The 24905-nt window shown below is 42.2% G+C and overlaps 1 protein-coding gene across 3 annotated transcripts in view; it reads left to right on the forward strand.

Annotated features, from left to right (window-relative positions):
- The first annotated feature begins 15715 nt into the window (after window positions 1-15715).
- Window positions 15716-24905, forward strand: part of pard3ba (par-3 family cell polarity regulator beta a) — a 121049-nt gene continuing 111859 nt past the window's right edge. For all 3 annotated transcript variants that reach the window (XM_026301868.1, XM_026301870.1, XM_026301869.1), the window contains exons 1-2: window positions 15716-16125; window positions 21616-21717. In XM_026301868.1, the coding sequence (XP_026157653.1) occupies window positions 16009-16125; window positions 21616-21717 (219 nt within the window). In that variant the 5' untranslated portion in view covers window positions 15716-16008. The remainder of the gene's footprint in view (window positions 16126-21615; window positions 21718-24905) is intronic.

Consider the following 24905-nt stretch of genomic DNA (forward strand, 5'->3'; position numbering starts at 1 on the left):
GTGACATCACCAAGCTGGTGGAGGCACCCAGCTTTCCCATGAGAGCCTCATTACCCACAATCCCAGAGGCTGATGACAATGTAGTCATCACCTGAACCACCGCTCACTCTCTCTGTATCTCTCCCTCTCTCACCATCACCCTCCATCTCCTCCTTGTCTTTCTGCTTCACTGATCAGGTGGGCGAAGCTGTCGCTTAGGAGCATCACACAGATGTTGAGTAAGGGAAAAAAAATACAAACAACTCAAAAATAGACATGATGCCTGGTAGAAATACACATTTCATGTCCTGGGTGAGGTTGTTGTCGTTGTCACTGCTGATGTGTGAAACAGAGAAGAAGAGAGAAGAGATGGAGGCTTGTCTCAGCAGAGTCCGATTCTTTCTTCTCTGATCAACCGGCCGCCGGTGCAGCTGAGCCCACCTCTCGCCACTTGAAATGAGCTCTGACCGAGCCCCTGAACCCGCTGAAAATGCTTCTGACCTGCGGGCAGCCAGTGTTTATCACAGCTCTTTGATCAGGCCTGTTTCTCCCAGAATCAACTGTCACCTTGATTCACAGCCACAGAGCTGAGAAAGACTTGCATGAGGCAGCTTGTAGATGGGAAAGAGGTGATCTCATCACCTCATCTGATTGTTGGTTCTACTGTGGAGGCACAACAATGGAAGATGTCCTGAGGCAATGGTACATAATGAACACATGCAAAAGCCCAAGGTTCCTTTGGCATTAAAAACTAGCAGCTCCACCTCTGCAGCAGCCTCTGCAGCCAGCCATTAAAATGCACAACACCCACGCCACATATGATCATTGAAAACACGGCAGAAACAAACGACTTTGTGAAATAGCCGCCGGCAGAGAAATCATTCTTGCCCTAATGTCGGCAGCTCGCATTTCCGACAGTGAAAAACAGAAGAAGAAGAAAAGTAGTTTCACCCTCCCCCACCCCCCCTTGACTGTCCCTGTGACATTCACAGAGATATTTACCATGTAACTTGACATTTCACTTTGCACTCTAATAACATCCTGAAATATGAATAAGAGTACAGAGAGTGGAGAGGAGCCCTGCAGAGCTTTTGTTAACAGGTATTGATTGGTACTGAGGGGGAAGGAAGGAATGAGCCAGTGCCATGGGAGGACCATGGGGAGCCACGCTTCACTGATCATCTGTTAACCTTGTCAAAAGATCTCACCTGCTCATGCAGGCTGGGGGCATAGTCGGTGGTCACCGTCTGTGATTTCCTTATTAAAGCTTAATTCACATGTTAGGCCGATGATATTAGACAGCTGGATCAATATTTGGATACAGCAACGAGCAGCAGAGGTGGTGATGATATTTCTGCAAGACAACTAACTGAAATCTCTTAAAAATACTGAAGCCTTTCACTGCTGCACAGGCCACTCACTTTAAAGGCAGTTTGGACTCATTCCTTAGACAACAGGGAGTCACTGCTGCACCAAAAACTGATTTCTGACGCTTCTATAAGAACTTTACATTGACATGATCAGAGTTGTTATGCAACTGTGTTCTTAGCGGCAGTCGTTTTATGTTGTGGTGATGTGACACACACTTTGATTATAGGTTTTCACTGTAAATCTGTCTTCAAAGCAAACCAAATGGCCTTTTTACAGAACAACATTTTGAAGTGAACAGAGCTAAATTGAATTGGTTTTGAATTGAGTTTATCTGAGGGCCAGACGCCACTGAGCCAGGCTGCACTTTGTGATGGCATTCAAAGGTCAAACCAGGATCTGACAGACATTTGTATGAAATTATTAACCATCACTATTACATATTTTACTCTTGACTATATTAATACATTAGGATCAAATCATTTCCAACCATGCCCTCCTCCTGCCTGAAACAGAAGATGGAATATTAAAACAGTCATGACCGACAGTGCGACAGGTAAAATGACCACATGATTTATGTAAAACTAAACAAACTTTCGAGATATAATTTGCAACAAGAAACAAATATTCAGACTTATGCAAGATGACAACACTAACACAATATTTGGTGTCTTGCTCTGACTTGCTCAACTAAGGCATAATTCAGTCCCACTGTAAGAACAGCTCTTTATGATTGCTGTGCTCAAGAACCGCAGGGACTTCAAAATGAGTGCATACATTACTATTACTGCATTTTATTTAAAACCTGCAGGAGCTGAAGATGACTGCATACATTAATGTGTTTTATTTTAATGTATTTAAATGACATGCCACATGTTGTACATAATAGCTCTGGCTAATTTCTCCGTCCTTAATACTACAAAGCTGTTTAAGGTAATTACTAGAGATTGTTTTTAATGGAAGATAAATGGCTTACTGCAGGCTTCCACTAAATCAATACTATACTACAGTTGGAAACAGGACTGCATCATTACTACCATTGATTGGTTGCTATCGGTCATTTTAATTTAATTCTAAATGACTGTGAGGAAGGATGGAAAACTGAAACATTTCTTTGCGGCTGTTCTTTTGAGCAGAGGAGCTACAGAAAAACAAAATAAATTCCACCCCTGAAGAAATACTGAGCAAACCAAACAAGAAGTGTGCTTCAGTTTTGTTTTATTCACTGTAATGTTAAGTGTAATGACAGTAATGTTTGTATTTTTTGTTTTCGCTGGAAGCTCGAAGGCAGGTTCTACTGCCTTAATTAACAGATGAGTCCACTCAACTGAACAATTTCTGAACGGCTCATTATTCATCAAAACTTCTTGCATCCAGGCTAAAAACGGTGAGAGTGGGATGGTCGGGTATAAGGTCAAACACTCAAGTCAAATGCTGTGCTAATGAGCTTGAATCATGCCATTGACCACCCACACGCTGTTGACTCTCAAGCACATATTGATTTTTGTTTCGGACAAACTGTTCCTCCTCTGCCCACTCAACGACCTTCCGTAGTCATTTCTTCCTTGATCTCACTTATCTTTTAATGTTTTTGCTGACCTTTTCTTTCTCTGCTCCAACATTAAACTTTCTCAAACATGACAGGGCTTTGATTTCTTGAGTTCTGTACTCTGCCTTAGAGAATATCAGATAACAAAAAAGCTGCTGATTCAGGCAGTGTGCTCAGTCTGGGATCAGCAGGAGGGCAGCCTGTCTTAGCCCACGGCTGCTGAAGTAATCAAGCACGACACTGACTGTTGCACCAGAGCTGAGGTGACAATCTGACCTCTGACCTCTTATGAAATGTGTATTTGTGGGGATTTATACTTTACACACTTTTTGTATCCTGTCTTTTTTTATATATTTTAAGTTTATTGTTAATAACAGTAGTGAAACCAAAGTTTCAGGCTTATAATGCCGCCAAGTGACACATTACCTGTCACTGCGCTGTGTGCATGTGTGTGTTTATGTGTGTTGCCGCCTGAATTACAGACCATTGGTGTGTTTAATGGAGCTGATGAAGCAATGATCGCTCATCCAATCCTTTTTCTCCCTTCCTTCTCTGCCTCGGCCTGATAATACCAGCCATCTCTTAACACACACTTGACATCTATGTAATGCAAAGAGGTGGCCACACATATACTCCAAAGTCTGCCCACACACATGCACACACAAATCCTGCATTAGAGGGGGTAATCCAATGACAGCCAATTTGCTGGAGGGATATACTTTTTTTATTTCAATCTTTATTTATCTATCACTTCTGCTTTTACAAGGCAATTTGTTAGGAGGCCAGCTGAAGGAGGGAAGTATTAACCTAGACTTCCATTATCATGCCCCCCCTTCCTGCTACTCTTCCCTATTCCCTGCATCCTCTTGCCTGCTCATCCGCGGAAGATTAAACCACCTCCAAAAAAAAAAAAAAAAGGGGGGGTCTAGTGTAATCATGAAAGTGGCACATTTTAGCTAAGGCTCCAGGGTCAGGCTAATACTCTCCTCTCTTCACTCTTTTCTTCCTCTCTCTATCTCTTTCCTTCTTCATTGTTCCTCCTTCTTTCTTTCCTCACACCCTTACTTTGCCACTGTCCTTTATTTATTTATTTCAATCTGTATCACTCCTCTTGTTCCTTATTGTGCTCTTGACTTTGTCCTCTCTTCCCATCTTTCTATCATCTCCTGCACTCCTGCAGTCTTGTTATGCAGCTATTCCTCTCTCTCTGCCTCCCGCTCTCTGACAGTGGTTCAATAAGCGCTGCCTCCAGAGTGGTCTTGCTCAGTCAGTGGCCAATTACCCAGTCACACTGCCAGTCCTCTGGGACGGACAGGATTAGCAGGATCTGTCGTCCGACCAGACACACACACTCAGCCTCGGACACCTGTCACTTAGACATGGACAGACAACCTGTGGGTTTTTTTTTTACTTTTTGGTTCTGTGGTTTAAAAAAGGAAAGGCTCAGGCTCCACGATCTTTTTCTCCAATGGGCAATTTGACAGGCCAGTGGAAAAGAGGCTCAGAGAGGCTGTGGAGAGGAGGAAATGTATTCTGTATCAAATACAGAAAAGCACATTACAAGCTGCTCTGGTGCAGATGGGCAACGTGGTAACCAGCAGAGCAGACCTCACCTGGAGTGGGGTTTTGCTGAGGGGCAGCTAGCTCAGGGCAACTTGGACCTGCAACTGCATGATCACAGCAGCACAGGCAGTTAAAACAGCAACACAAACCTATTGTCACTCATGTCTACTTCCCCCAAAGCCTCAGCTTCTTCCTCGTAACCATTTCACTTCTGCACAACCTTTTCAGTGTAGGGATGTCAGCTATATGTGCATGTGAACATCAGGCTCCTGAGCCTAAGGGTGTATCTACTTGATTGGAGTTGAAACCAATACAAAAGTTTAAAATGTTTAAAGGTTGATTTTCCCACATGTTTTAATTTATCAGACAGATCTAAACATGAAATAGTTGGTAAATGATGAAGCATGTTAATAATGCTCTGTCATTATTACAGTATCTGTGTACGTTCTGTGTCTGTGTCTTCTTCATCCACACTGACTTTCTCTCCCTGTTGTTACTGTTACTGTCACACTTTCCCTTCTCACACACCACATATGCAGTTTAACATGATTACGGGGACAGATTGACCATTTTTGACACTGTGTGTCTTTAATTTCACGCATGTCTCATTCCTAGCGGACAGTGCTGGATTGTGTCAGCTGAGATGACACCTGTACATGTGTAACACACACAGCGAAACACAGCGTTCCCATTTGAGATCTTTATGGCAGTAGCTCTGGTTTCTGTCATTTATACTCACTGTACAGATGACACCGACCCACTGCTAAAACTTTCCAGATGGGATTACACTTGTTGAGATAATTAGAGTGTACTAGGGAAATTAAATACAGTATTTACTGTATCTGGGTCACAGGGTGTACACAGTGTTAGTGGAAAAGGTTGGGCAGGGATGAAGCCATGCACATATTTCTTTTGTTCTGAATTTTAATTTCAGGCTGACCTGAAGTCCATTTACAGTACGACCCCATTTTACTGCATAGAGGCAAATAAAAAACATCAGAGATAAGTAATACTTGCATATCTAGAACTACACTTTAGGTGAACTAGACCTTTAAAGATGCTTTATTACCAACGATGTTAATATATTGTTGAATTAATGAAAATTTAAAGCTGCTCCTGTTCAACAGAAAGTGTTGAATCTCTCTTTTAAAAGAGGTCAGGGTTTTGTGGTTGATACTGAAGCCATTCTTCATCACAGATACAATCTCTGTCTCACTGTCTCCGCTATGAACTGGAGCTTTAGCCAGGGCTCTCACATTATTCAGGCGCCTAAACCTTCCCAAAAACAACATTTGTTTGATTGTTGTAACATTTTGTTTCCAGCAAAGAAGAACTGCCAGATTGGCTGTGGCTTAACCTCCTCAAAACACACAGATCCAGCAGTGGATCTGTTGTTCAGGCGTTTGGTGCACAGCCAAGATTTGTTCGAACCCACTGAACGTCATTTTGTATTCTAGTCAAGACTGTGAAGCTTCCAAAGATACCAAAATATATCAGGCCGAATTACAGTGAAAAATGTGTACAATGATCCACAAGACCTTTTCATGCTCTGCAGCAGATACAGAGTATGCTTTTCTAACTTTGAAGGGTGTTTTCAGTGAAAACCCTGTTCGGCTGTTTGGTGCTGGTGACTTCTTTGCTCCCTGAGGTCAAGCCTGGAGTCAGATCTGTTCTCTCTGGGCCTGGTTGTCTCAGAACACAGCTTTGGTTCTAGTCGTCCTTTGAATGGCAGCACTTTCTGCAGTGATTGAGGGATGAAGGCTGCATGTTATGGAAGATTATAGTGGCATGAAAGTAGGAAGGCCTAAAGGAAAGTTCTTGTTTTATGCCCTGCCAGCAGTCAAAGAAACACAGATCTAATAATGCTCAAACTGGTTAGAGATGTGTCTGTCCTACTATTTTCTGTTTACACTGTCCTCCCAGAATGAAGGGACTTCCAGGATTTTCTTCTCTTTCCCCTCTCAGAGTGTTCGCTGACACGGTGGAAAATGAGGCTGGAAATAATCTGAGGTAGAGCTGGATCCCTTCCACTGTTTCTAAATCCCTCTGTGGCCCTTTTGAACTCGCCGTCGTCTAGGGCCAGCTTATGCAGCCACTTCAAAGATGTCAGAGACCGTGTATTACATCAGGGCTGCGGTGACCACTGATGCGCGAGTGGAAACTAAGAGGAATGTGCTCTAATCTCGGCCCTGCAGACTGAGGCTTTCAAGTAGGCCTGGAATTTCCCCCGCTGGGTAGGGGAAATAAATACAGGATTTCCAGCAGGTAAGTGGTACCTTGCCTTTTGCCCCCTCAAGGACCCCACAGAGAGGTCCTTAAATGCATATAGTTCACTCAGCACTGGTGAAGAAGTTTTGGGACTTTTTTTTGTCTTGTTTTATGCAACTTTTGAAATCATGATGTACTTTTCTGTAAAATCGTTATCATTTTCAATCTGAGTGAAGCTGTGTCTTTACTGTTCAATTTACCTTATAAAGCAAATGAAATTAAAGTTAATTGCTCCAATCTCAGGTCGACACAATGGCTGAAGGATATTTAGCAGGCGGGAAGATGGGCTCTGCTATTTCTCCTAATATGGGATTAAATGTGTACTTTTATGGAAGTCCTCACTTTTTAATCTTTCTGTCACTGCATGAAAATGGCACAACAGACATATCTGACAACCCCTCATCTATAATCAGTTTATTGCTCACAAGAAAAAGCAGTGCCTCTTACAGCAGTGAATGGGTGCCACACAGCCACAAAATTACTATCATTCCCTACCTCTCCTGCAGAAAAGCTCTTTCTGATATCGACTGAATCAAAGAGGCGTCTCTGAGTAATTAAGTAAATTATGGTTCAGCCGAATTGTAGACTTGGTTGAGGAATTACACTATATAGATTCCTCTCTAATTACAAAGGGGAGCTGGTCAGAAATAGCATTTCCTTTCATCCTCAGCCTTGGTGTAGTCTAGATAAAGCAGATGTAAGCCTGGACTTAGCCCAACCATCGACCTGAGCCGAGAGACAGGGCCAAGAGTTTATTCTCCATCCATGTTAATACCATTTGCTTGGGAAAGTTTTGCTTGGATTTAATGAGACAAGAAAGAAGAGACAAAGCCATATATTATTGGATTAAAAGTAATAAATAGGAACAATGAAGCCTTCCCAAGCAGCTCCCAAAATTATTTGGATTTCTCACTATTTTAATTTAGATTAGAAATGTTATTCCCTGATTTGGTGAATGTCTAAATGCTGTTTCAACGACTTCTCCAAGCTGCTGAGAGTGAAATTCTGGTGGAGAAAAGCTGAAACATTTTTCATTTATTTATTTTTCTCTGCCTAGTTAATATCAAACTTAAATATACTGAGTACAAATGTATTTTTCACTACCTCACATGTTTATAGCAACTAGAGTCATATTTTAACATTCACAGCAGTTGTTTACAGCCCAAATATATAGTTTAGACACACTTTCCCATTGAATTCAACATATACAATATAAAAATTCTAACATAACTATGTGAAAAAGACAAATTCATTTATTTATTAAGCACAAGTCCATTTTCATTTCAGATTTCCTGACACCTCCCTCCGGAAAGCAGGGCACCATCAAAAAGGACGGTTTCCATAGCAACGGCTCTCCCACATCAGATGGTGGAGCGGCGTCTGTAGCTGCAGCTGGGTGGTGTCTGTCAAAACCACACAGTCATTACCTGTACCCCATCTCTTTGTATCACAGGCAATCACAGTCTATTCACAGTCTGCAGAGAGCAGGGAGCCTTTTCTCTCCCAGAAAGTGTTCCAGCCTGGATTTTGAAAGAAACACAGCGTGACACTTTCCCTGTGACAAGTTCAGACCACTTTCTCCTCCTTCCACCACCTCCCTATCATTGATCGGTGCTCCTTTCACCACACCGAGCGCCTCCTCGCTATAGAATCAGGTCCAGGCTGGTCAAGTGAATAACACCCTCTGTCTCGCAATCATGCACTGCAGAGAGTCTGCTCTGTAACGAGGGGAGAGACACCCTCATCACCAACATCTTCACTTATGGAGAAAGATTCAAATTGGGGGCATTTAGGTTAAAGAGAGCTTCATCACTCTATACTGAGCTGGCTGAAGGGATCCAAAAGTAATTTCTCCATTCCCTGATCCTCCATCTTCCTTTAAAAGTATAAGGCAGTGCAGTTCCTATCATCTGTGTAACAGGGTGATACAGTTGAATTTTTGTGATGAAGACATTTTTCTTAGTGGTTCATTTTTGCTTTGCTGAACTGCTCCTATCTTGGACACTTACACCCATTTTTCTGTGGCCAGCACAGCCAGCCATCAGTCAGCATGATGGGAACATCTTGTGGATGCTCAAAGCCAGGCTTTCTTCCGACCCAATTCTGCATGCAAATCAAAGTTAGATCAATGTGGGATTGTCTGATGAACTAATTATGCAGTAATTGTTCTGGTCTAGACCACTGTATTGTATTGTTTGAGAGCAGCTCTTTGTCCCTTTCCACTGCCGATGGAGAATGATAATTGGTTTTTTGATTGGCAGAGGGGCAATTTTGATCTCTCTTTTTTTCTTTGCCCCTGCACATGTACATTCACAAACACACACACCCTCCTCCCTTTACACACTCTTCCCAAACAGCCACTCTCTGCTGTTCACTCTCTGCTGAATGCCAGGCACAAATCTATCCTGTGAGGCAAACTGTAAGCTGGTATGGAGACCTTCACGCAGGTTACAGAGGGTTAAGTGACGAGGCAGGATTGCTATACATTTACAATTAGTGCATTTGCATAACTTAATTGAGCATGTTTGGTCGATGGATTGTCATTAGTTCCCCTATCACTGCTGAAACATGCATGGAAGAGCTGCGAGGATGGCCTTCTGTCACACCGACGTCCAAAAGTGGACCAGTGGACATGTGTGCATATACAAACACAACAGCTGAGCCCCTGTGTGTGTTGTTTCTCTTCTTCCTTCCTCTGCTGACTAAAACTCACTACAGTCTTCTCAGTGTGGGCCTAGTCACAATTACCAGCACCCAGGATCTCCATATTGCTTCACATAACAGCAACAGAAGTGGACCATGTCCCTTTGAAGTCACATCAGACCAAACCAAAATCCGACCTTGTTGGAAAAGTAACGATACCCCGTGATGAGGTGGTACTGTTACACTTTCTTAACTTCTTGACTCTTTGACCTTTGACCACTGAGGCCAGACTATGTCTTCTCCTGCTCGTGATAAAAGTCAGGTTGTTTGTTTACAGTGATGTCCAGACCAGAGCAGGAGGCCCTTTGTTTTGGGGGACCAGGCTAGCTGGGCTGGTTTCACTCAAATTACAAATCACATATTTTCTCCCTCCTCACTTGCGTTAAGCATCCAAACAAATGAGAGAGTACGAGTCATTTATTCATTACACGAACTAACTGTAGCTCAACGTGACGTCCTGATACCTTTAGGGCTGTTGCAGGCTTGAACAATAACACACAGCTTTCCACTGCACCTCACACAGCAGCCACACATTTGTACCTCCATTTATGGTCTTTTCTTAATACAGGCCAATTTTGCTTGGCTCAATTACCACATTATGTGTAGCTACATTCATTTAACTCTCCACACCGCTAGATACTGCTTTCAGTGGGTGATTTTGATGAACTAATCCCGTAAAAGCAGAGCTGTATAAACTGCAGTATGTAATTCTGGTTTATCCAGGAGGTGAACATGGAAATATCCAGTGAAAATGTACTGGTGCCTGCTGTAAATTCACTTCTGGTCACATTACTGGGTTGAATAGGCACAGAAAAAATGTTCATGGGGCAGACCGCCTTAGATAAGCTACAGGATGTCAGTCGGATTGAAAAGAATGACATCACTGGGCCATTTATGAGGTGCAGACAGAGGAAAGGGTGCTACTTTAGAGCCATTAAACTATTTAAACATGTAGCCTCACCATGTAGCTCCGGCTCCTCTGCTTTCTCTTTCATTTCCACTCACTCAATCCCACCCCCCCACCTGACTTCACCTTTCCCAACCATTCCCTCGTCTTGTTTGCTTTTGTTGCAAATGTAGCCCCATAATTGTCCAAATCAATGTTCAGCAGTCTCTCTTGCTGTGATTAGGCGGAAAATGAGGTTATGTGGCAGTTGCCATGGTTTCAAGGCAGCAGATTTCTAAAAAAGATCTCCTGTGAAGCCAGAGACAGGCATGGTTTAATGAACTTAAATTAAAACAACTTTTGTCTCAGTGTAGATTTTAATTACCCATTGACTGTCTCTGACAGGTGGAATGAGGAAGAAAAGGGGAAGAAAACACACAGAGAACAAGTGAGGGGGTGACAGAATGGGTGGAAAACAGGATTTATGTGCCAGAGTGCTAATTTGATCCATTAAGGTGTGTGTGTGTGTGTGAGGGAGAGAGTGTGTGATGTGCTACCTGCCTGGTGAATATAAAGTCTCATTCTCACCCATCAAGGAGCATGGTGCAAAGGGCGAGAGCCATATCTTGTTAAACTCCAAGCTTCAGCTGAGAAAAATCTAATTAGACTAATTAGGTGTGTGCAACAGTCAGAGATGGAATGATTTTTTTTTCTTTGTGACTTCCTCACAGAGAAAAGTGAGAAAATATGTTTCTTCTGTAAAAAGAGTGTGAAAATATGTGAAGACGCATTGATGTAATCGACAAATCCACATCCTCTGACTGAGCTTGCCTGTAGCTGGATTTCTTCCTTCTTAACCTGCTCCATGATCTTTTATGCAGCTGATGATATAATAACTAATTCCTGGTAACTTGCCACTGGAGCTGTTCCAAAGGTAAATCATTAACAGAAAACCGTACCCATCCTCTTGCAAGATACATTCAGCCAAACTCTGGCCCTCCAGTGCAGTGATAAAAGAAAAGGAGAGTTTTATTCTTTTATGTACAGACACAGACAGACAGTTCTGTCCTCTGTCCAAACATCTTAAACACATGGGCCCACACCAGCAGCTTTTCCTGTGCAGAGGGGACGGGGACATACAGCTGAACTTGTACAACCACGGATGGAGCGTTTTGTGCGTCTCTTCATTGTGATTGTGTTCCTGTATTTACTTCTTTTGTGTCTATTTTGAAAGTTTTGTGCTGTGTTTGAGATTGTTCTCACACTTTAGTCACTGAGAGTCTGTGTTTGTTGTGTTTTGTGGTTTTGTTTCTCTTTGTAGCTGTTTTCTATCATGTTTTCTCTGCATTTTGTTGTTGTTTGTTGACTTTCCAATGGAGAGGTTAACAGGCCCTTCATAGATCTCACTGAGGGTCCCCTGACCCCTCAGGCCGCTACACTAATCAAACCATGTGTACCACATGCAAAGGATGTAGTGTTCATTTACATGTAGAAATCCAGCTAGGATTGTATCTGCAGTCAGACTTCCTTGTTTGACAGCATGACTAAGACTTTACATAAAATCTAAATATGACCTTCAATGCACATTTTGTTAGCTTCCTGTTTTTCAGTGGACTTTCTAAACATTTAACTGTGCTCCACAAAATAAAAACCTGATAAGCTTTCCACAATTGTCTGACTTTATCTTGACCTGAAGCTCCTTCTGCATAAAACATGGAACTCCCATATTGAGAAATCCAGCTGCAGCTAGAAGGAGTGTGTGTTTCTGGGAATGGAGTTTTCCAGGCAGGTTAAACACTCAAGTAAATGGATAAAAGCGCAGTGTGACCCAGTGCTGAGTCCTGATTTTAGGTTAACACTGAAAGCTGAGTGTTTCCTGGGTCAGCTGTCCAATATAAAAGGGGTTAAAGAGATCACTTCCAGCAGGCTCCACACAAATTCTACTTGTAGTGAGTGTAGAAATGAAATGACTGTGTACTGTGTATCCAAACTGTGGATATCTGAGCTGGAAGGACTGTGTAGTGTATGTTCATCATGCTGCTTTATATGATCGAAGTACACCCTGTCACATTTACAATTTCAGTTACTTCTCCTCATGCTGTACCTGCAGTCTCTGAATAAACACAACCCCAGAGGAAGTGGAGGGCCAGCAAAGATCCACTTGTGTTAGAAGTGTAATGAGCTCCAGAATACAATGTGCATCTCTGTGTCCATCCTGATGCCTGATGATAGCTGTTTGCTTTCAATAACTGTGATTATTCTTAACAACAATTTGGGCAACTCTGGAAACACTTGTATTTCACGGGCGAGCATCTTTAGCCATTTGATTGGAGCTCTTCAGGAGTAGCACACAAAAGAAATGCAATTTTTCAGCATGAATATTATACCTGAGGTCTGAAATGAAGCCTGAATGCTGAATGAAAGTCAGATTTTGTGATTGTGAACACTGTGTCTCCTGGCTGACTTGTGCAGCAACACACACTCAGAAAGCGAAAGCAGGTTTTTATGAGTAATCCTTGCTACTGATTCAGGGCCTGTAATTGTAAGCATCGCAGCAGGAAGTGAAGTCTCAGCTATTGACTGGCTTCAGTCTCACACTGAGCTAAAACACAGGGGTGGTGGCACTGCCGCAGAGAACATGTCAATTTTGCTCTTTAGAAAAGGGGCACTGCTTGAAGACTGAAAGCAAATCAACATGGCTATCGACCCAGACAACGCAACCCTGTAAATTGCACTCAGAGAGACGAACAAAACAACAAAAACCATCACTGGGCATTTATTGATGGCCAACACTTTGGCTAACATGCCTTACTCCTTACCAGCACACAACTGAAAAGACTCAAAGAGAGGCTTGATAGAGCGTTTAAACACATAGACTATGCACTTGGAACAGCATTTTAGCTCAAAGCTGCGTGTAAACCAGAGCTTTTTCAATCCTAATGAACAGCAACATCTTCAAAACTCTTGGTCCCATCACATATTTCCCAACAGCACTACAGGTGAGGGTGTGATAAAGCAAATACCGCTCTATAAATAGAGTGACATAATGTTGTATGTAACAGTAATGTTGTGCAAACACTGCAGAGTGACACTGTTGTCAAACTCGTCTGCTGTCAGACAACACCTGCTTTCATTACGTAGGAACTGATCCAACCAAAAACTCACTACCTGTGTGTTGTGTGGTAACAACTTGGTTTCTGCCCTTTCACATGTCACAACAAGAAGACAAACGGAAAAGGCTTTTTAGTTTGTGTTAGTATGTGTGCTTGTGTACAAGGCCTGTGTGTATGGACTGGATATGGACATGACTATTTTTAGAATGGGTGCATGTTAATATAAGTCCCATTCACAAGAAGGCCATGAGAAAGCCCTGAAAAAAGTAATTAACTTTGTGTTCAGAATATTTTATCATCAAGAATGAATCTCGACGATCCCGTCTATAGATGTGTATTATTATGTATGTGTTAATGCGTCTGTTGTTTGAAAGCAGTGAGGAATTAGGAGGGTTTTTGATAGTGAATAAAAATGTCATGGTCTTGTGAATTAAATTTTGTAATGTGACAAAATGAAAAGGTGTTTGAAGTTTATTCCAGCCATAAAGAAAACACAACTGATGCGACACTTTGCTTCTTCTGGATCAAGAAAAATAAATGAAGGAAAAGTTTAAAATTTCACATAAAAAGTACATGTATACATAAAAAACTGATTGCAATCAGAGTGTGGTTTGTTCGACAGAGAACTGTACAAGAACCCCACTCACCAACGCATCCAAATTATTGTCAGTCTCCACACCTGCTGTTACTGCGAATATATTTAGCTCAGAGATGGTTGCAGCTTATTGGTGCCACTTTACATGGTTTTTGTAATGAAGTCCTCCAGACTTTCAAAGATTTTTTCTCCAGCAAGAGATGCTGGAGTAACAAGTTGCCAAGTGCAGCTCTGAGGAAATTATCTGAAATTTGCCCTTTTCACAGCTGAAAACAGGAGTGTAGAAAGTCCAGCCTCTGTATGCTCTCACAGGTGAAACACCATACAGCTTTATTGCTCATTTTCCCAGCTCTCAGGGTAAGAACCTTGTATTGAAACATTAACTTTCTCCATCTCTTTATGTACTTTCTGTCTTCCTATGCTGCTTTTACGGCCCCTCTACACTCACCTTGCTTATTGGGGATGAGAGAGGTGAGATTAAACAAGAGGCAGAAGAGGCTTCATTGTTGTGTCTCATACATTCTGAATGAATTACAGTGGCAGTGGAAATAATTGCTTATCCCAGTGATGAATCCATTTGCCGTGGTGGCTTTTCTGCTTTGATGGGGAGGAAATTCCTGTGAGAAAAGGTAACAATGCAGAGAATCAGCCATTGGACTGTGCCACTGGCCATTAATACCCATAAAGGCAATTTCACAACACACCTAATGACATGGAATGACAGACAATAACAGGTAATCAGTATGTGTGATGTGTGTCTGCAAGGGGATTAGAGTTGGGAGGGAATTAAATATCTGTAAATGCATGTGGACAGTCCTGTCTTCCCTATAAAATAATATGACTTTACAGTAACGTGGACAAAATAGTCAGTAAGAACATGTTGGAATTTATTATGAATCTGCAATTGTAGTTCTGATTTTGGATCCAGTCCTGCCAAATAAAATGTTATTCTGGAAGTCTTTCTTTATGATGAACTAGTGGTTTAATTCAAATAATTTACTTAGGCAAAAGTTGCACAACTAGAATATCAGTAATAAGAATAAAGTAATAATCTTGCATCCAGAAGTTATCACCAAGTATTTAATAAAAGTCTTTTCATTATTCAGACACAATGGCCCTTGTTAAAATAAGCCATATTCAATTTCTCATATATTAATCTTTGAATGATCAATCTTTTTATCTTTATTTATTATCTATATTAAAATGTAAACACAGCAAACAAAAACAAGAAACGTCAATGTAATCTTTTATATTATATAAGCCAGTCACTGTTGTTCACATATAAAATATTACTGGCAAAATTTATAATATCTCTGACACTATTATTGTACTTTACCTTATATTCTGGTCCAAAGTCCTAAATGATAGGACCTGACCCTTAAATCATGTTTTTTTTAAAAAATTAATTTAATAGTAAAAGCATATGGCTGGTTCCACACAACTTAAATTATTACTTTTTGTATATTTTTCTTTATGCTTTTAATTTGTATAGGTCGCTATTACATACAAATAAAAAAGTATGTATTCTACAGTTGAATTTAATGAATATATATGGTTATATTTTAACCCTATAAACAACATGAGTCCTAATAGATTGGTAGAAGCAAAATAATCGTCGCAGAGTGTTTTTCCTGGAGAACCAGGGTCGCTGTGATTTCTTCCGGGTTCCTCTCTCGGTTTGTTGTGTCTGGGTGTATCAGCCAACATGACAGAAACTCTGCGCTCCTAATCAGTGTCCGGCTCTTACATATATTACGACTCGACCGAAAATAAAATGTTCTGAGATTTTACACTGCGGCTTCTGTGGGTAAATGACACAGGTGATTTCTTCGTGATTTCCCTCTGACCTGAGACACCTGTTGCTCCACTTTCGACTGACAGGTGCCACTTTTTCCGTCAGGGAGCAGCTCCTGGCCGACAGACTGTCTCGAAACTTGGATTAACTTCTTTTACTTTGTTTTTTGAAAACGTTTGAGGTGACAGTATGAAGGTTACGGTAAATTTCGGGGACACCGCGGTGGTGGTTCCCTGTAAAGCTGGATGGACCGTCCGGGATTTAGTAGACCAAGCGGCACGGAGGTACCGCCGGATTTTGGAACAGGTAAACACTCTTCAAAACTCGGCACCTGCGTCATTTCACGGGACTTTGTCGGTACAAAGTTTACACCCAAGGGTCCTCACATTTAATGTCATTTCATTTGACTGGTTTTTCATATTTTGGTCATGAGTCATGTCCCAAACCTGGCTCGGGGGGTCACGTGACCCGTGATAATATTTAACCTAAGTGAGACAGGTGAGGTGCTCTTATTTTCTAAACATAACCATTTATTTTTACACATCACGCAAGTACAAGTCTCATTCATGAAACATGTGACTCCCATTAAACCTGTTTTGTTTATCTTAACTGAAGTAAGAGAGAAAAATAGCCCTAAACCTTTGACATCATTATTTTAACATATTTCTCAGTGATGGTTGAAATATATAAAAATTACAGCTGCTGCTTAATATTAATCCACTTTAACCTTCCTGTTGTCTTCTGGTCAATTTGACACATTTTCAAAAATTAATATGTGATAACTTTGGTTTTCTTCCATATAATGAACTAAAAATGAATTGGATGGTTCCCTACTATAAGTGTAAAATACATGTTAATATGTTGGAAACACGTTCACTAAAAAGGTGAAACCAAAAAGTTGGTGATCATTTTATGCCTTTATAGGCAGTCAAAACAGATTGGGTCAGTTTGGCTCAATAAAACAAAAGGTGTGTAGTAAATTTGAAGACAATATAATATACAGTCTGGACTCCATCAGAGGAAATGACTGACTGGCCTCAATAGACCACAATGCAATGCAGCCACAGTCCATTCTGTATTATGAGTAATTATAATTATCACATGGTTCCACTGTCTAAACTCAGTCGTCTGTACTGTTTCCACCTGTTGTTGTTGTTGAAACAGGTGGAAACAGCAAAACACAACACACGATTACAAAATATCCCCCAAAACATCCCAGACCTATTTGTTCCTGTTTATTATGGGGTAAGGAATCACTGGTGCAGACTGTTGTTTACCTGTGGCTTGTGTTGTTGTTATTGTCTCATTGACACTTTCTGAATACAGTATGTCCCATATATACACAAATATGATATAACCCCCCCCCCCCCCCCCCCCCCCCCCCAGCTTCCTGCTCCCTGATGTTGCAATCACTTGAACATTAATCATTCTGCAGAGCTGACCTTTTATTAATCAGCAGCTTTCCTGCGTGCATGCTGTCCTAGCATGATAGCCTGCTGATGTGTGTTTTTCGTCTCTCTGTGAGAGGCGCTGCCTCCAGCTTTGGCTGTCTACCTGTACAATAGCTCCCTGTTTAAGCCCTGGTATCTCAGCGGGCAGGTGGAAGTTTACTGTTTGATGTCCTCAATGTGGCCGCAGTTGGGGATGTGCGTGCCGGACAGGAGGCTTTGTCCTGTGAGTGATTGGGGATTAGGACTGGTGACAGGCCCGGTCTTATCGGTTGGCTAGTTCCCCCGTCTGCCTGCCCACGCACCCTCCCACTTGGCGAGGCGAGAAGTTGGCTTGGGGGATGTGAGCGGCCCTGAAGCAGGGATGGAAGGACCAATTGGGTGGCTGGATGGCTCGATCGATTGCTTCCACTCAGTGATGGAGCACACGCAAACACCTTTACAGCCACAGCCACAGCCACACACACACACACACACACCCTCACACACACACACACACACACACACACAAAGAGGAGCTCATCTTGCTTGGTGTCCCCTGAGCTGTCTTTTCTCTGCTTCACTGACGGCCACAGCCATGGCCACTCTCACTGAGACACGCTGCAGTGCACAAGCTGAAGTAGCCTAAATGCGAGTGTGTTGATGAGAATACACCCAGGCCTTGATTGCTTTTCACAGAGCATGTTAATTAGGAACCATTGCTAGAAGCTGACTCAGCAGTCCATTGCCTGCTCTTGATAGAGGCAGACCATCATGAGGACAGTCTGGCTCTGTAAACGCCAGAGAGGACCTGATAGATCTGACCTGATGAGCCGGCTGCTCCTGCCAGCAGGATCCACTTAGTGCCCACATTCACCACACATTTCTCTGCTCGCAGGCCTCAGTGTTGACAGCAGGGACAGTCACAAACCTGGACTTAATCACTGAGGGTATGTTTGTGTGCGTTGGTTTATGGCCATGTAAATGGTAAACAGGATTCTGCCCTCTCTCACTGTGTAGTGCAGTAATGGCATGTAGGCCTTAATTAGCAGTTTATTTTAATGTGATCTAACCTGTGACTCTGTACATGTTCAGCTGCTTTATTCTTCTGTTGAGAAAAGTGTTTAGTTAACTTAGAAAAAGCTTCTCAATAACCGCGTACACAAAAGTTTACAGTGTGAGTGTACGTGTGATCGTAGTGATGATAATAAAAGATTTTCCCATATAGTTTCCACACGTTGTTCGGTCACATGGCATGTGATGAAGAAAGTAGAGGACTGTGGGAGTTGTGTAAAGATTTGCACCTAAGGTGTTAACATTTATAAGTTACAGAAAATTTAATAAACTCTTACTTCCATCTGTGATCTGTATAATCACTCAATAAACAACAAGATTTAATCTGAAGAAAATAGTTCATTTCTGTAAAAAGGTGTGTTTCTGCCAGGACCAGATAGGTCATCTTGACTGGTGTGTGTGTGTGTCTTCCTGGATTGTTTTGTTAGTTTAGACCCATACCCTGACTGAGCAGCCTCAGACTGCTGAGAGCTCGGGCAGGTGCTGCAGCTGTGTCTGTCTCACGGTGAGTCTTCAGGTTCAACTCAGATTGCAGCCAGATATCAATAGTGCAGAAAAAGTTGGCATTTATCACATGAGTGTGTGGTGTGAATTGTATTAACTCTGTCAATCACAGAAGACAGTTCAAATAACTGTACACATACTCAGACATTTATAAACGCTATTTAAACAATCAGTGTGTTTTTTTAAAATAAAAAAATGTAATTTCATTTTAGCTTTTAAATTGAGTCACTGGAATCATTTGCATTGAGTTGGATATGGGGTCAGTCTGCAGCCGGCCTGACTGAAAGACTGTAACCAGTCAAAACAACTGCATTTGCGTTCAATCAGGCACATCATGACTCACAGTGTGACATATGCAACAGCTGCATCTCTGCTTAAGGTATCTGTGTTGTGTTCAGGTGTGATTGTAGCCCAGAGGAAATTAGACCGCAGATGACTGCTAAGTTTAAACTGTCTCCATTTCTGGCTGCTGTCTTCCTTCAGAGAGAAAGCTTTTCACAGCTTGCCTTTCTCTTTCCTCTCACTCGCACCGATGAACCCAACTCCAAGACAGCTCCTCATCGACTCCTTCATTAAAGACATTTTTTTTGTCACAGCTAAATCCATACAGTTCTCCTGCAGCTGTGTAATTACACATTCTTCTGGGGATCAAAGTGTGAAATAGCACCACCACCATCGCCGCCGCCTCAGTGAATTTAGCTTCACTAATCGCCCCGACTCTTCACCGTTCTCGAGTGCTGTCATGTTTGCTCACCAGAGAGGGGGACAGGGAGAAGAAGGAAAGATATTGCTTTAAATAGTGGGGGGCTTAATGGTGTAATTTGCAGGGAATTTACTTTTCTAACTGTCATGGTAATTTTACTGTGCTGACTGACTGATCCCAACTCCTTTTATTTTATATTTTGTGGGAAGAGTTGAGGATACAAACGGAAACTACCAGGGATTGAAAATAAGGGCTATTTTTTATTCCCGTCTTTTCTCTCTGCAGATTACTTTCCCTCTCAAGTGTTACACATTTATCTTTTTTCATCAGTAGTAGTAGGAAAGTGTGTGTTTGGGCACATGTGTGCCAGGTGTGGAGGTGATGCTAATTAACACTTGGGCATTGTTGTGCTCTAAACCACTGAGGTGAATTAATCCTTTGCCCTGAAATCACTCTAATGCTTCTTATTTCATTAAAGTGTGTGTCTGTTAATGCTGCTGATCGCAATAGAGCCTGTTACAGTTCTTCCCTTCTTTGCTGTCGCTATAAAGCATACGCAAACACACACACACACGGTGCCAGGGAAACGCAGAAGAATGCCAGCAGTTGAGCAGGTTGGACCGGTTTTTCTGGTGAAGTTTGCACTCTGGTACAGCTGTGTGCTCTGTGGTTTCAGGATCTCCATCCCACATCTGCTGCCCTCTAGTAAACAAATGAGCAACACACCTTTTCATATATTCTGCTGTCATTTATCAGGCATTTTCATAATGAATCTGTTAGTGACCTGTCACTGTTGAGAATGAATACAAACGCTCATGAAGACATAAAGTTGTTCATATATTCCTTCTGGGTTCTCGGTTTGAATGCCTGTATCCACGGTGCTGTGACGTTGTGTGAACTGCAGTGTGTTTGTCTGCTAGTTGTGGTTGCAGATTACTTGCTGCCTTGACTTTCACAGCTCTGGCGTTGGTTTTATGGGCACTACTGAAAGAAAGGGAGATTCTGGCTTTGTTCCGGTGATTGAAATCCCAGACTTGCCCAAACATTTGTTTAAAGAGAATGGACTTGGCCCACTGTGAGAGGCAGACACCCTCTTTTATTTATTTATTTTTTTGTGCTCTGTAATTCACATTCGGATGCAGTGGAGCACAAACGAGCCCATTCACACCAGGGCTCAGTGATACAGCAGAAGCTCTTTGCTGTGTGTCAGCCAAACCAATTCCAGCCTCTGAGGCTTATAGCCTATAGCTGCTAATTTAGCTGGGGATGTACACATGTGCTGCTCTGGACAGATTGCTAATTGAAATGGACACTTCATAATACGCCATTTTCTACCGCACACATTGTTACAAATAACACAACCTGTCCAGCGTTTATGTCTTACTCCAGGAATCATTTTGAATCAAAGCTACGAGAAAAGACAAAGTATGTAACTCACATGTGCTCTGTTACCATTTGTGCTCGTAATCTATGCCGGTTGTTGCTGGCCTTATCTTAGCCTCTTTCTGTCAGAAAGCTAGGCCACAGCTGATGTTGTGTCAATACTGTCACCAAAAGAGGAAGATGTTGTTGTTATGAGCTTCTCCATTGATTTGGTTGTGTATACTGCACACAGATTTCAGATCACAGTGTAGGCCAAAGTCCTTGTTCAGCAGGCTCGGTGTATTTTCAGCTCTTAGGGGTGTGTCAACTTTGACCTCTGCAGTGACAGGGAAACCGCCCTGGAATGTGACCACTGCTGCTCCCTGCGTGGCAGCATTAGTGGAAATGTTGTGTCCTCCCTCACCTCACTCTCCTGTTCTTCTATGCAAACTGTGCTTTATAAACTAGTGGTGTGTTTGTACAGTGTAATGTAAGGCCATCTGTTCCTACTGTACCTAACAAACAAACCTGCTGGTGTGTCTGGACTGGCTGTGAGTTTGTGTCACATTATTTGCTGACAACTTTCATTATGGTACAGTAAAATGGCCTAGTTACCATACTTAACAGAGAAACAATCACCAAAGGTTTTTAGAAATTTCGGTTTGTAAATGTCCATCACGTTTATAGTCTTGTGCTAATTCAGATTTCTGCTACCTTTGTGTCCAGCGTGGAGAAAGTGCTATGAAGATTCGCCACTTGGAGTACAGTGAAGGAGGGATCCTGGACATGGATGACCTGCTGGGCGACCTAGTGGAAGACAGAGACAAGGTGAGGAGGAGTCGGTGGACAGGGTGGATGGTGTGCTGTGAAAGATTCGTGTTTGGTTGTGTCCCTGTTCTCATCCAGCCTTCAACACATAGATGTATTGACATGAGATACAGTAAACTGCAGCTGAGAATCTGTTGTTCCGAACATGGTTAATGTCTGGTAGGGGATTTGTTTTGACTCCCAACAAAAGTCTCCAGCTTGGCAAGTTGACAGGAAGTCCAGTAAACAAGGTATTTGTAAATCCCCACCCAGGTTAGGTTGTGACGGTGCTCAAACCAACTAAATATGAAATGTGACAAAATGAGTTTCTCTGGTGTGGATCTGTTCAAAGAAAATAAACCTAAATTTGATTTGATTTGATCTTAATTCGCTTCATGCATGCTGGCTAAGCAGATGAACCTACTTCCTCTCCTCAATCCTCCTTCCCTTTGGTTGTTCAGAAGCACAGGAGTAGGAGTGGTGACGGTGCTCTGTGATTTAGCTGTCATGTTCATTTGTACTGAGACAGATGAAACGACGCCAATTCAGATTTAATGTGTTGTGCTGAGGGAAGTTCTCCGAAAACAGTAGTGATGTAACTTCACAGGAGACGGATTGGGAGTTGAAGTTTTTTTGTTTTACACAAACACACACACATATACACACAGACAGACAGTGGCCCAATTTCTATATAGAGCAAATTTCATTCCCCTTGCTAATTTCCCATAATGCATTCCTAAGATGTGCTAATAAACTGCCCGAAATCCATATTCATAAGCCCCGGGCTTAGACGAATGATGAATTACCAACACTTAGTCAGCAAGAAGAATAAATGAAATGGAAATGAAATATTCAGTCAACCCTGTACCACGCAATAACAATTGGTGTTTTAGGCTGCATGAACAATATAGTGTGTGTGTGTGTGTGTGTGTGCGTGCGCGCGCGCAGTGCCATCTGCATGTAGGACTGCAAGTTTGGCAAAAAGGGGGACAGAGCTAAATAATAGATGTGTAAACTCACAGGGAATCTTCAACTGAGAAAAAGTGTTTTTCCAATCAGAGACAACAGAGGCTTCATTTTCTGGGAAGATGGAATTATAATCATAAGATCTGTGTCTTATTTGTGCATAAGAGGGTGAGGCACAGTTTATAATGACTCATTCTTCAAACTAAACCTGCTTTTTCTCAGCATCCTCAAACTGATGACAAAGTGTCATAGATCAAATCCTGCTCTGGCATTTGATCATTTTCTTCACTAACAAGTTAACTTGACATCAGCCCCCTTTTCCCACTGCGGTGCTGCGCTTCTCTAGAATCTGTGTCGTGCAGGAACCGTCCTATTTACCTTTGTTTCTTTGCTCTCTCAGCTCTCACCCACACCTTCCTCCCACTTTCTTCTTACTTCTCATTTTATCCTTTTGTTTTTGCTGCTGATGAAAAGATAGCAGCTGGAATAGGAGACACGTGATCCTCATAATGTGCCAGTCATCCGACTTATCTCCGGGCTTCCAAACACTGTCGGCTCTCGTAGATTAATGAGCCTTGCCTGGCATTCTTGATTAGTCTGACTTCCTTTTGTTTGTCTATGTTTTTATTACCTCAATGCAGCCGACAGATTCTATCTTTAGTGCTTTTCCTTTTTGTTCTGTTATTGTGGCCGATGCTGATTAATCATCAATCATACAGGAGTGGTCCCATTGTGAGGGCCCTCAACTGCACAGCATGGGCCCTGTTTGAGCCACGGATGCTAATGAGAGATAATGGTTAGCTATTTGTTCACCTAGTGGTTAGCTTTGCTGTGAATCCAGACCTCTTTATCTGGGCTAGCCCCTGACCATTATTCAACGCACATGCACACACACATCGCACACACACATCACTCACACACACACACACACACACACACACACACACACACACACACACACACACACACACACACACACACACACACATCTCTGCTGTCTCTGCCGCCGGTGCTAAACCACATGCAATGCAAGCGTGTAGCGTAGCATGTTAGCATTAACGTGTATAGAGGAAGCGCCACTGGTGGTTGATGAGGGCAGAGATGAGGGGGTGGCTGTGATTTGATTACAGTTCTGCCCCCTGCATCTGTTACACACACACACACACACACACACACACACACACACACACACACACACACAGACAGACAGGAACAGGGATACACACTCATTCATTAGCCCCCCATCTCGAGACACCGGCCACCAGCCTCCTCATGAATATTAATATCAATCTGATGAATGTGGAGGTGGTCAGGGGGTGTTGGCTTAGGTGTGACCACAAATACACAGTACATACTGAAAAGACAGACACAAACACCCACAGCACAAAGAGACCAGCGCAGGTCATGGTTCAGTCAGTCACAATCATTAACTGTGGGTGTATTAAGTGTGTGCGTGTGTGTGCGTGTGTGTGCGCGCGTGTGCCTTGCAGCTCTCAGAGACAGTTGGACTCATTGACCTGTCAAATGTCCTGCTACTTTGTTAATGGTGAAGAGAAGTGGGAGGATATTACACTTCTCTTCTTTTGTGCGACTGTTCTGGTCAATTCAGAGCAGTTCACTCATTTGAGTCTCTTTGTCCTCGATCAGTCCATTTCTCTGTGATTTTAGTTATGGAGTCCTTCGCTCAGACATGTCTGTGATCATGGGGTTTGGGCCATATGATCAATCCATTGACTCGATTTTTACCTCAGTGTGTTGATTGAACTAAAAATGTCTTTTTCTTTTTTCTTTTGCCTTTAACATTTCTTTGCCTTTCCTTTCCTGCCCTCTCACCACCATCTCTTCCCTCACCCTCTCTTCAAAAACAGTTAGTGACAGATGTAGTGATTTACCTCTACACATTTGTCCATTTACTGCTCCCAGAACTGTCACTCACAGTCTTCTGAGACCCTGCATTAGCCACAGCTATTAGTCCCATGTGTCTCCACCGTGTCCAGGAGCTGTCAGACAGATGCCAGCATGCCATTACTATACTGCATGCATATATATATATATATATATATATATATGTATGAAATATAATATAATATAAAGACAGAGTTTAGATTAATGACAAAATGACAATCAATTTGACCATTTACACTTTTTCCACTGACAAAACTGTGAAAACACATGACTGCTGTTGTTTCTTGTTGTGCTTGTGAAGCTGTGCTCATCTGTGAAACGGAGCCCTTGGTTTAAAA

This window comes from Mastacembelus armatus, chromosome 2 (genome assembly GCF_900324485.2).
Source record: "Mastacembelus armatus chromosome 2, fMasArm1.2, whole genome shotgun sequence".
Classification (NCBI taxonomy): domain Eukaryota; kingdom Metazoa; phylum Chordata; class Actinopteri; order Synbranchiformes; family Mastacembelidae; genus Mastacembelus; species Mastacembelus armatus.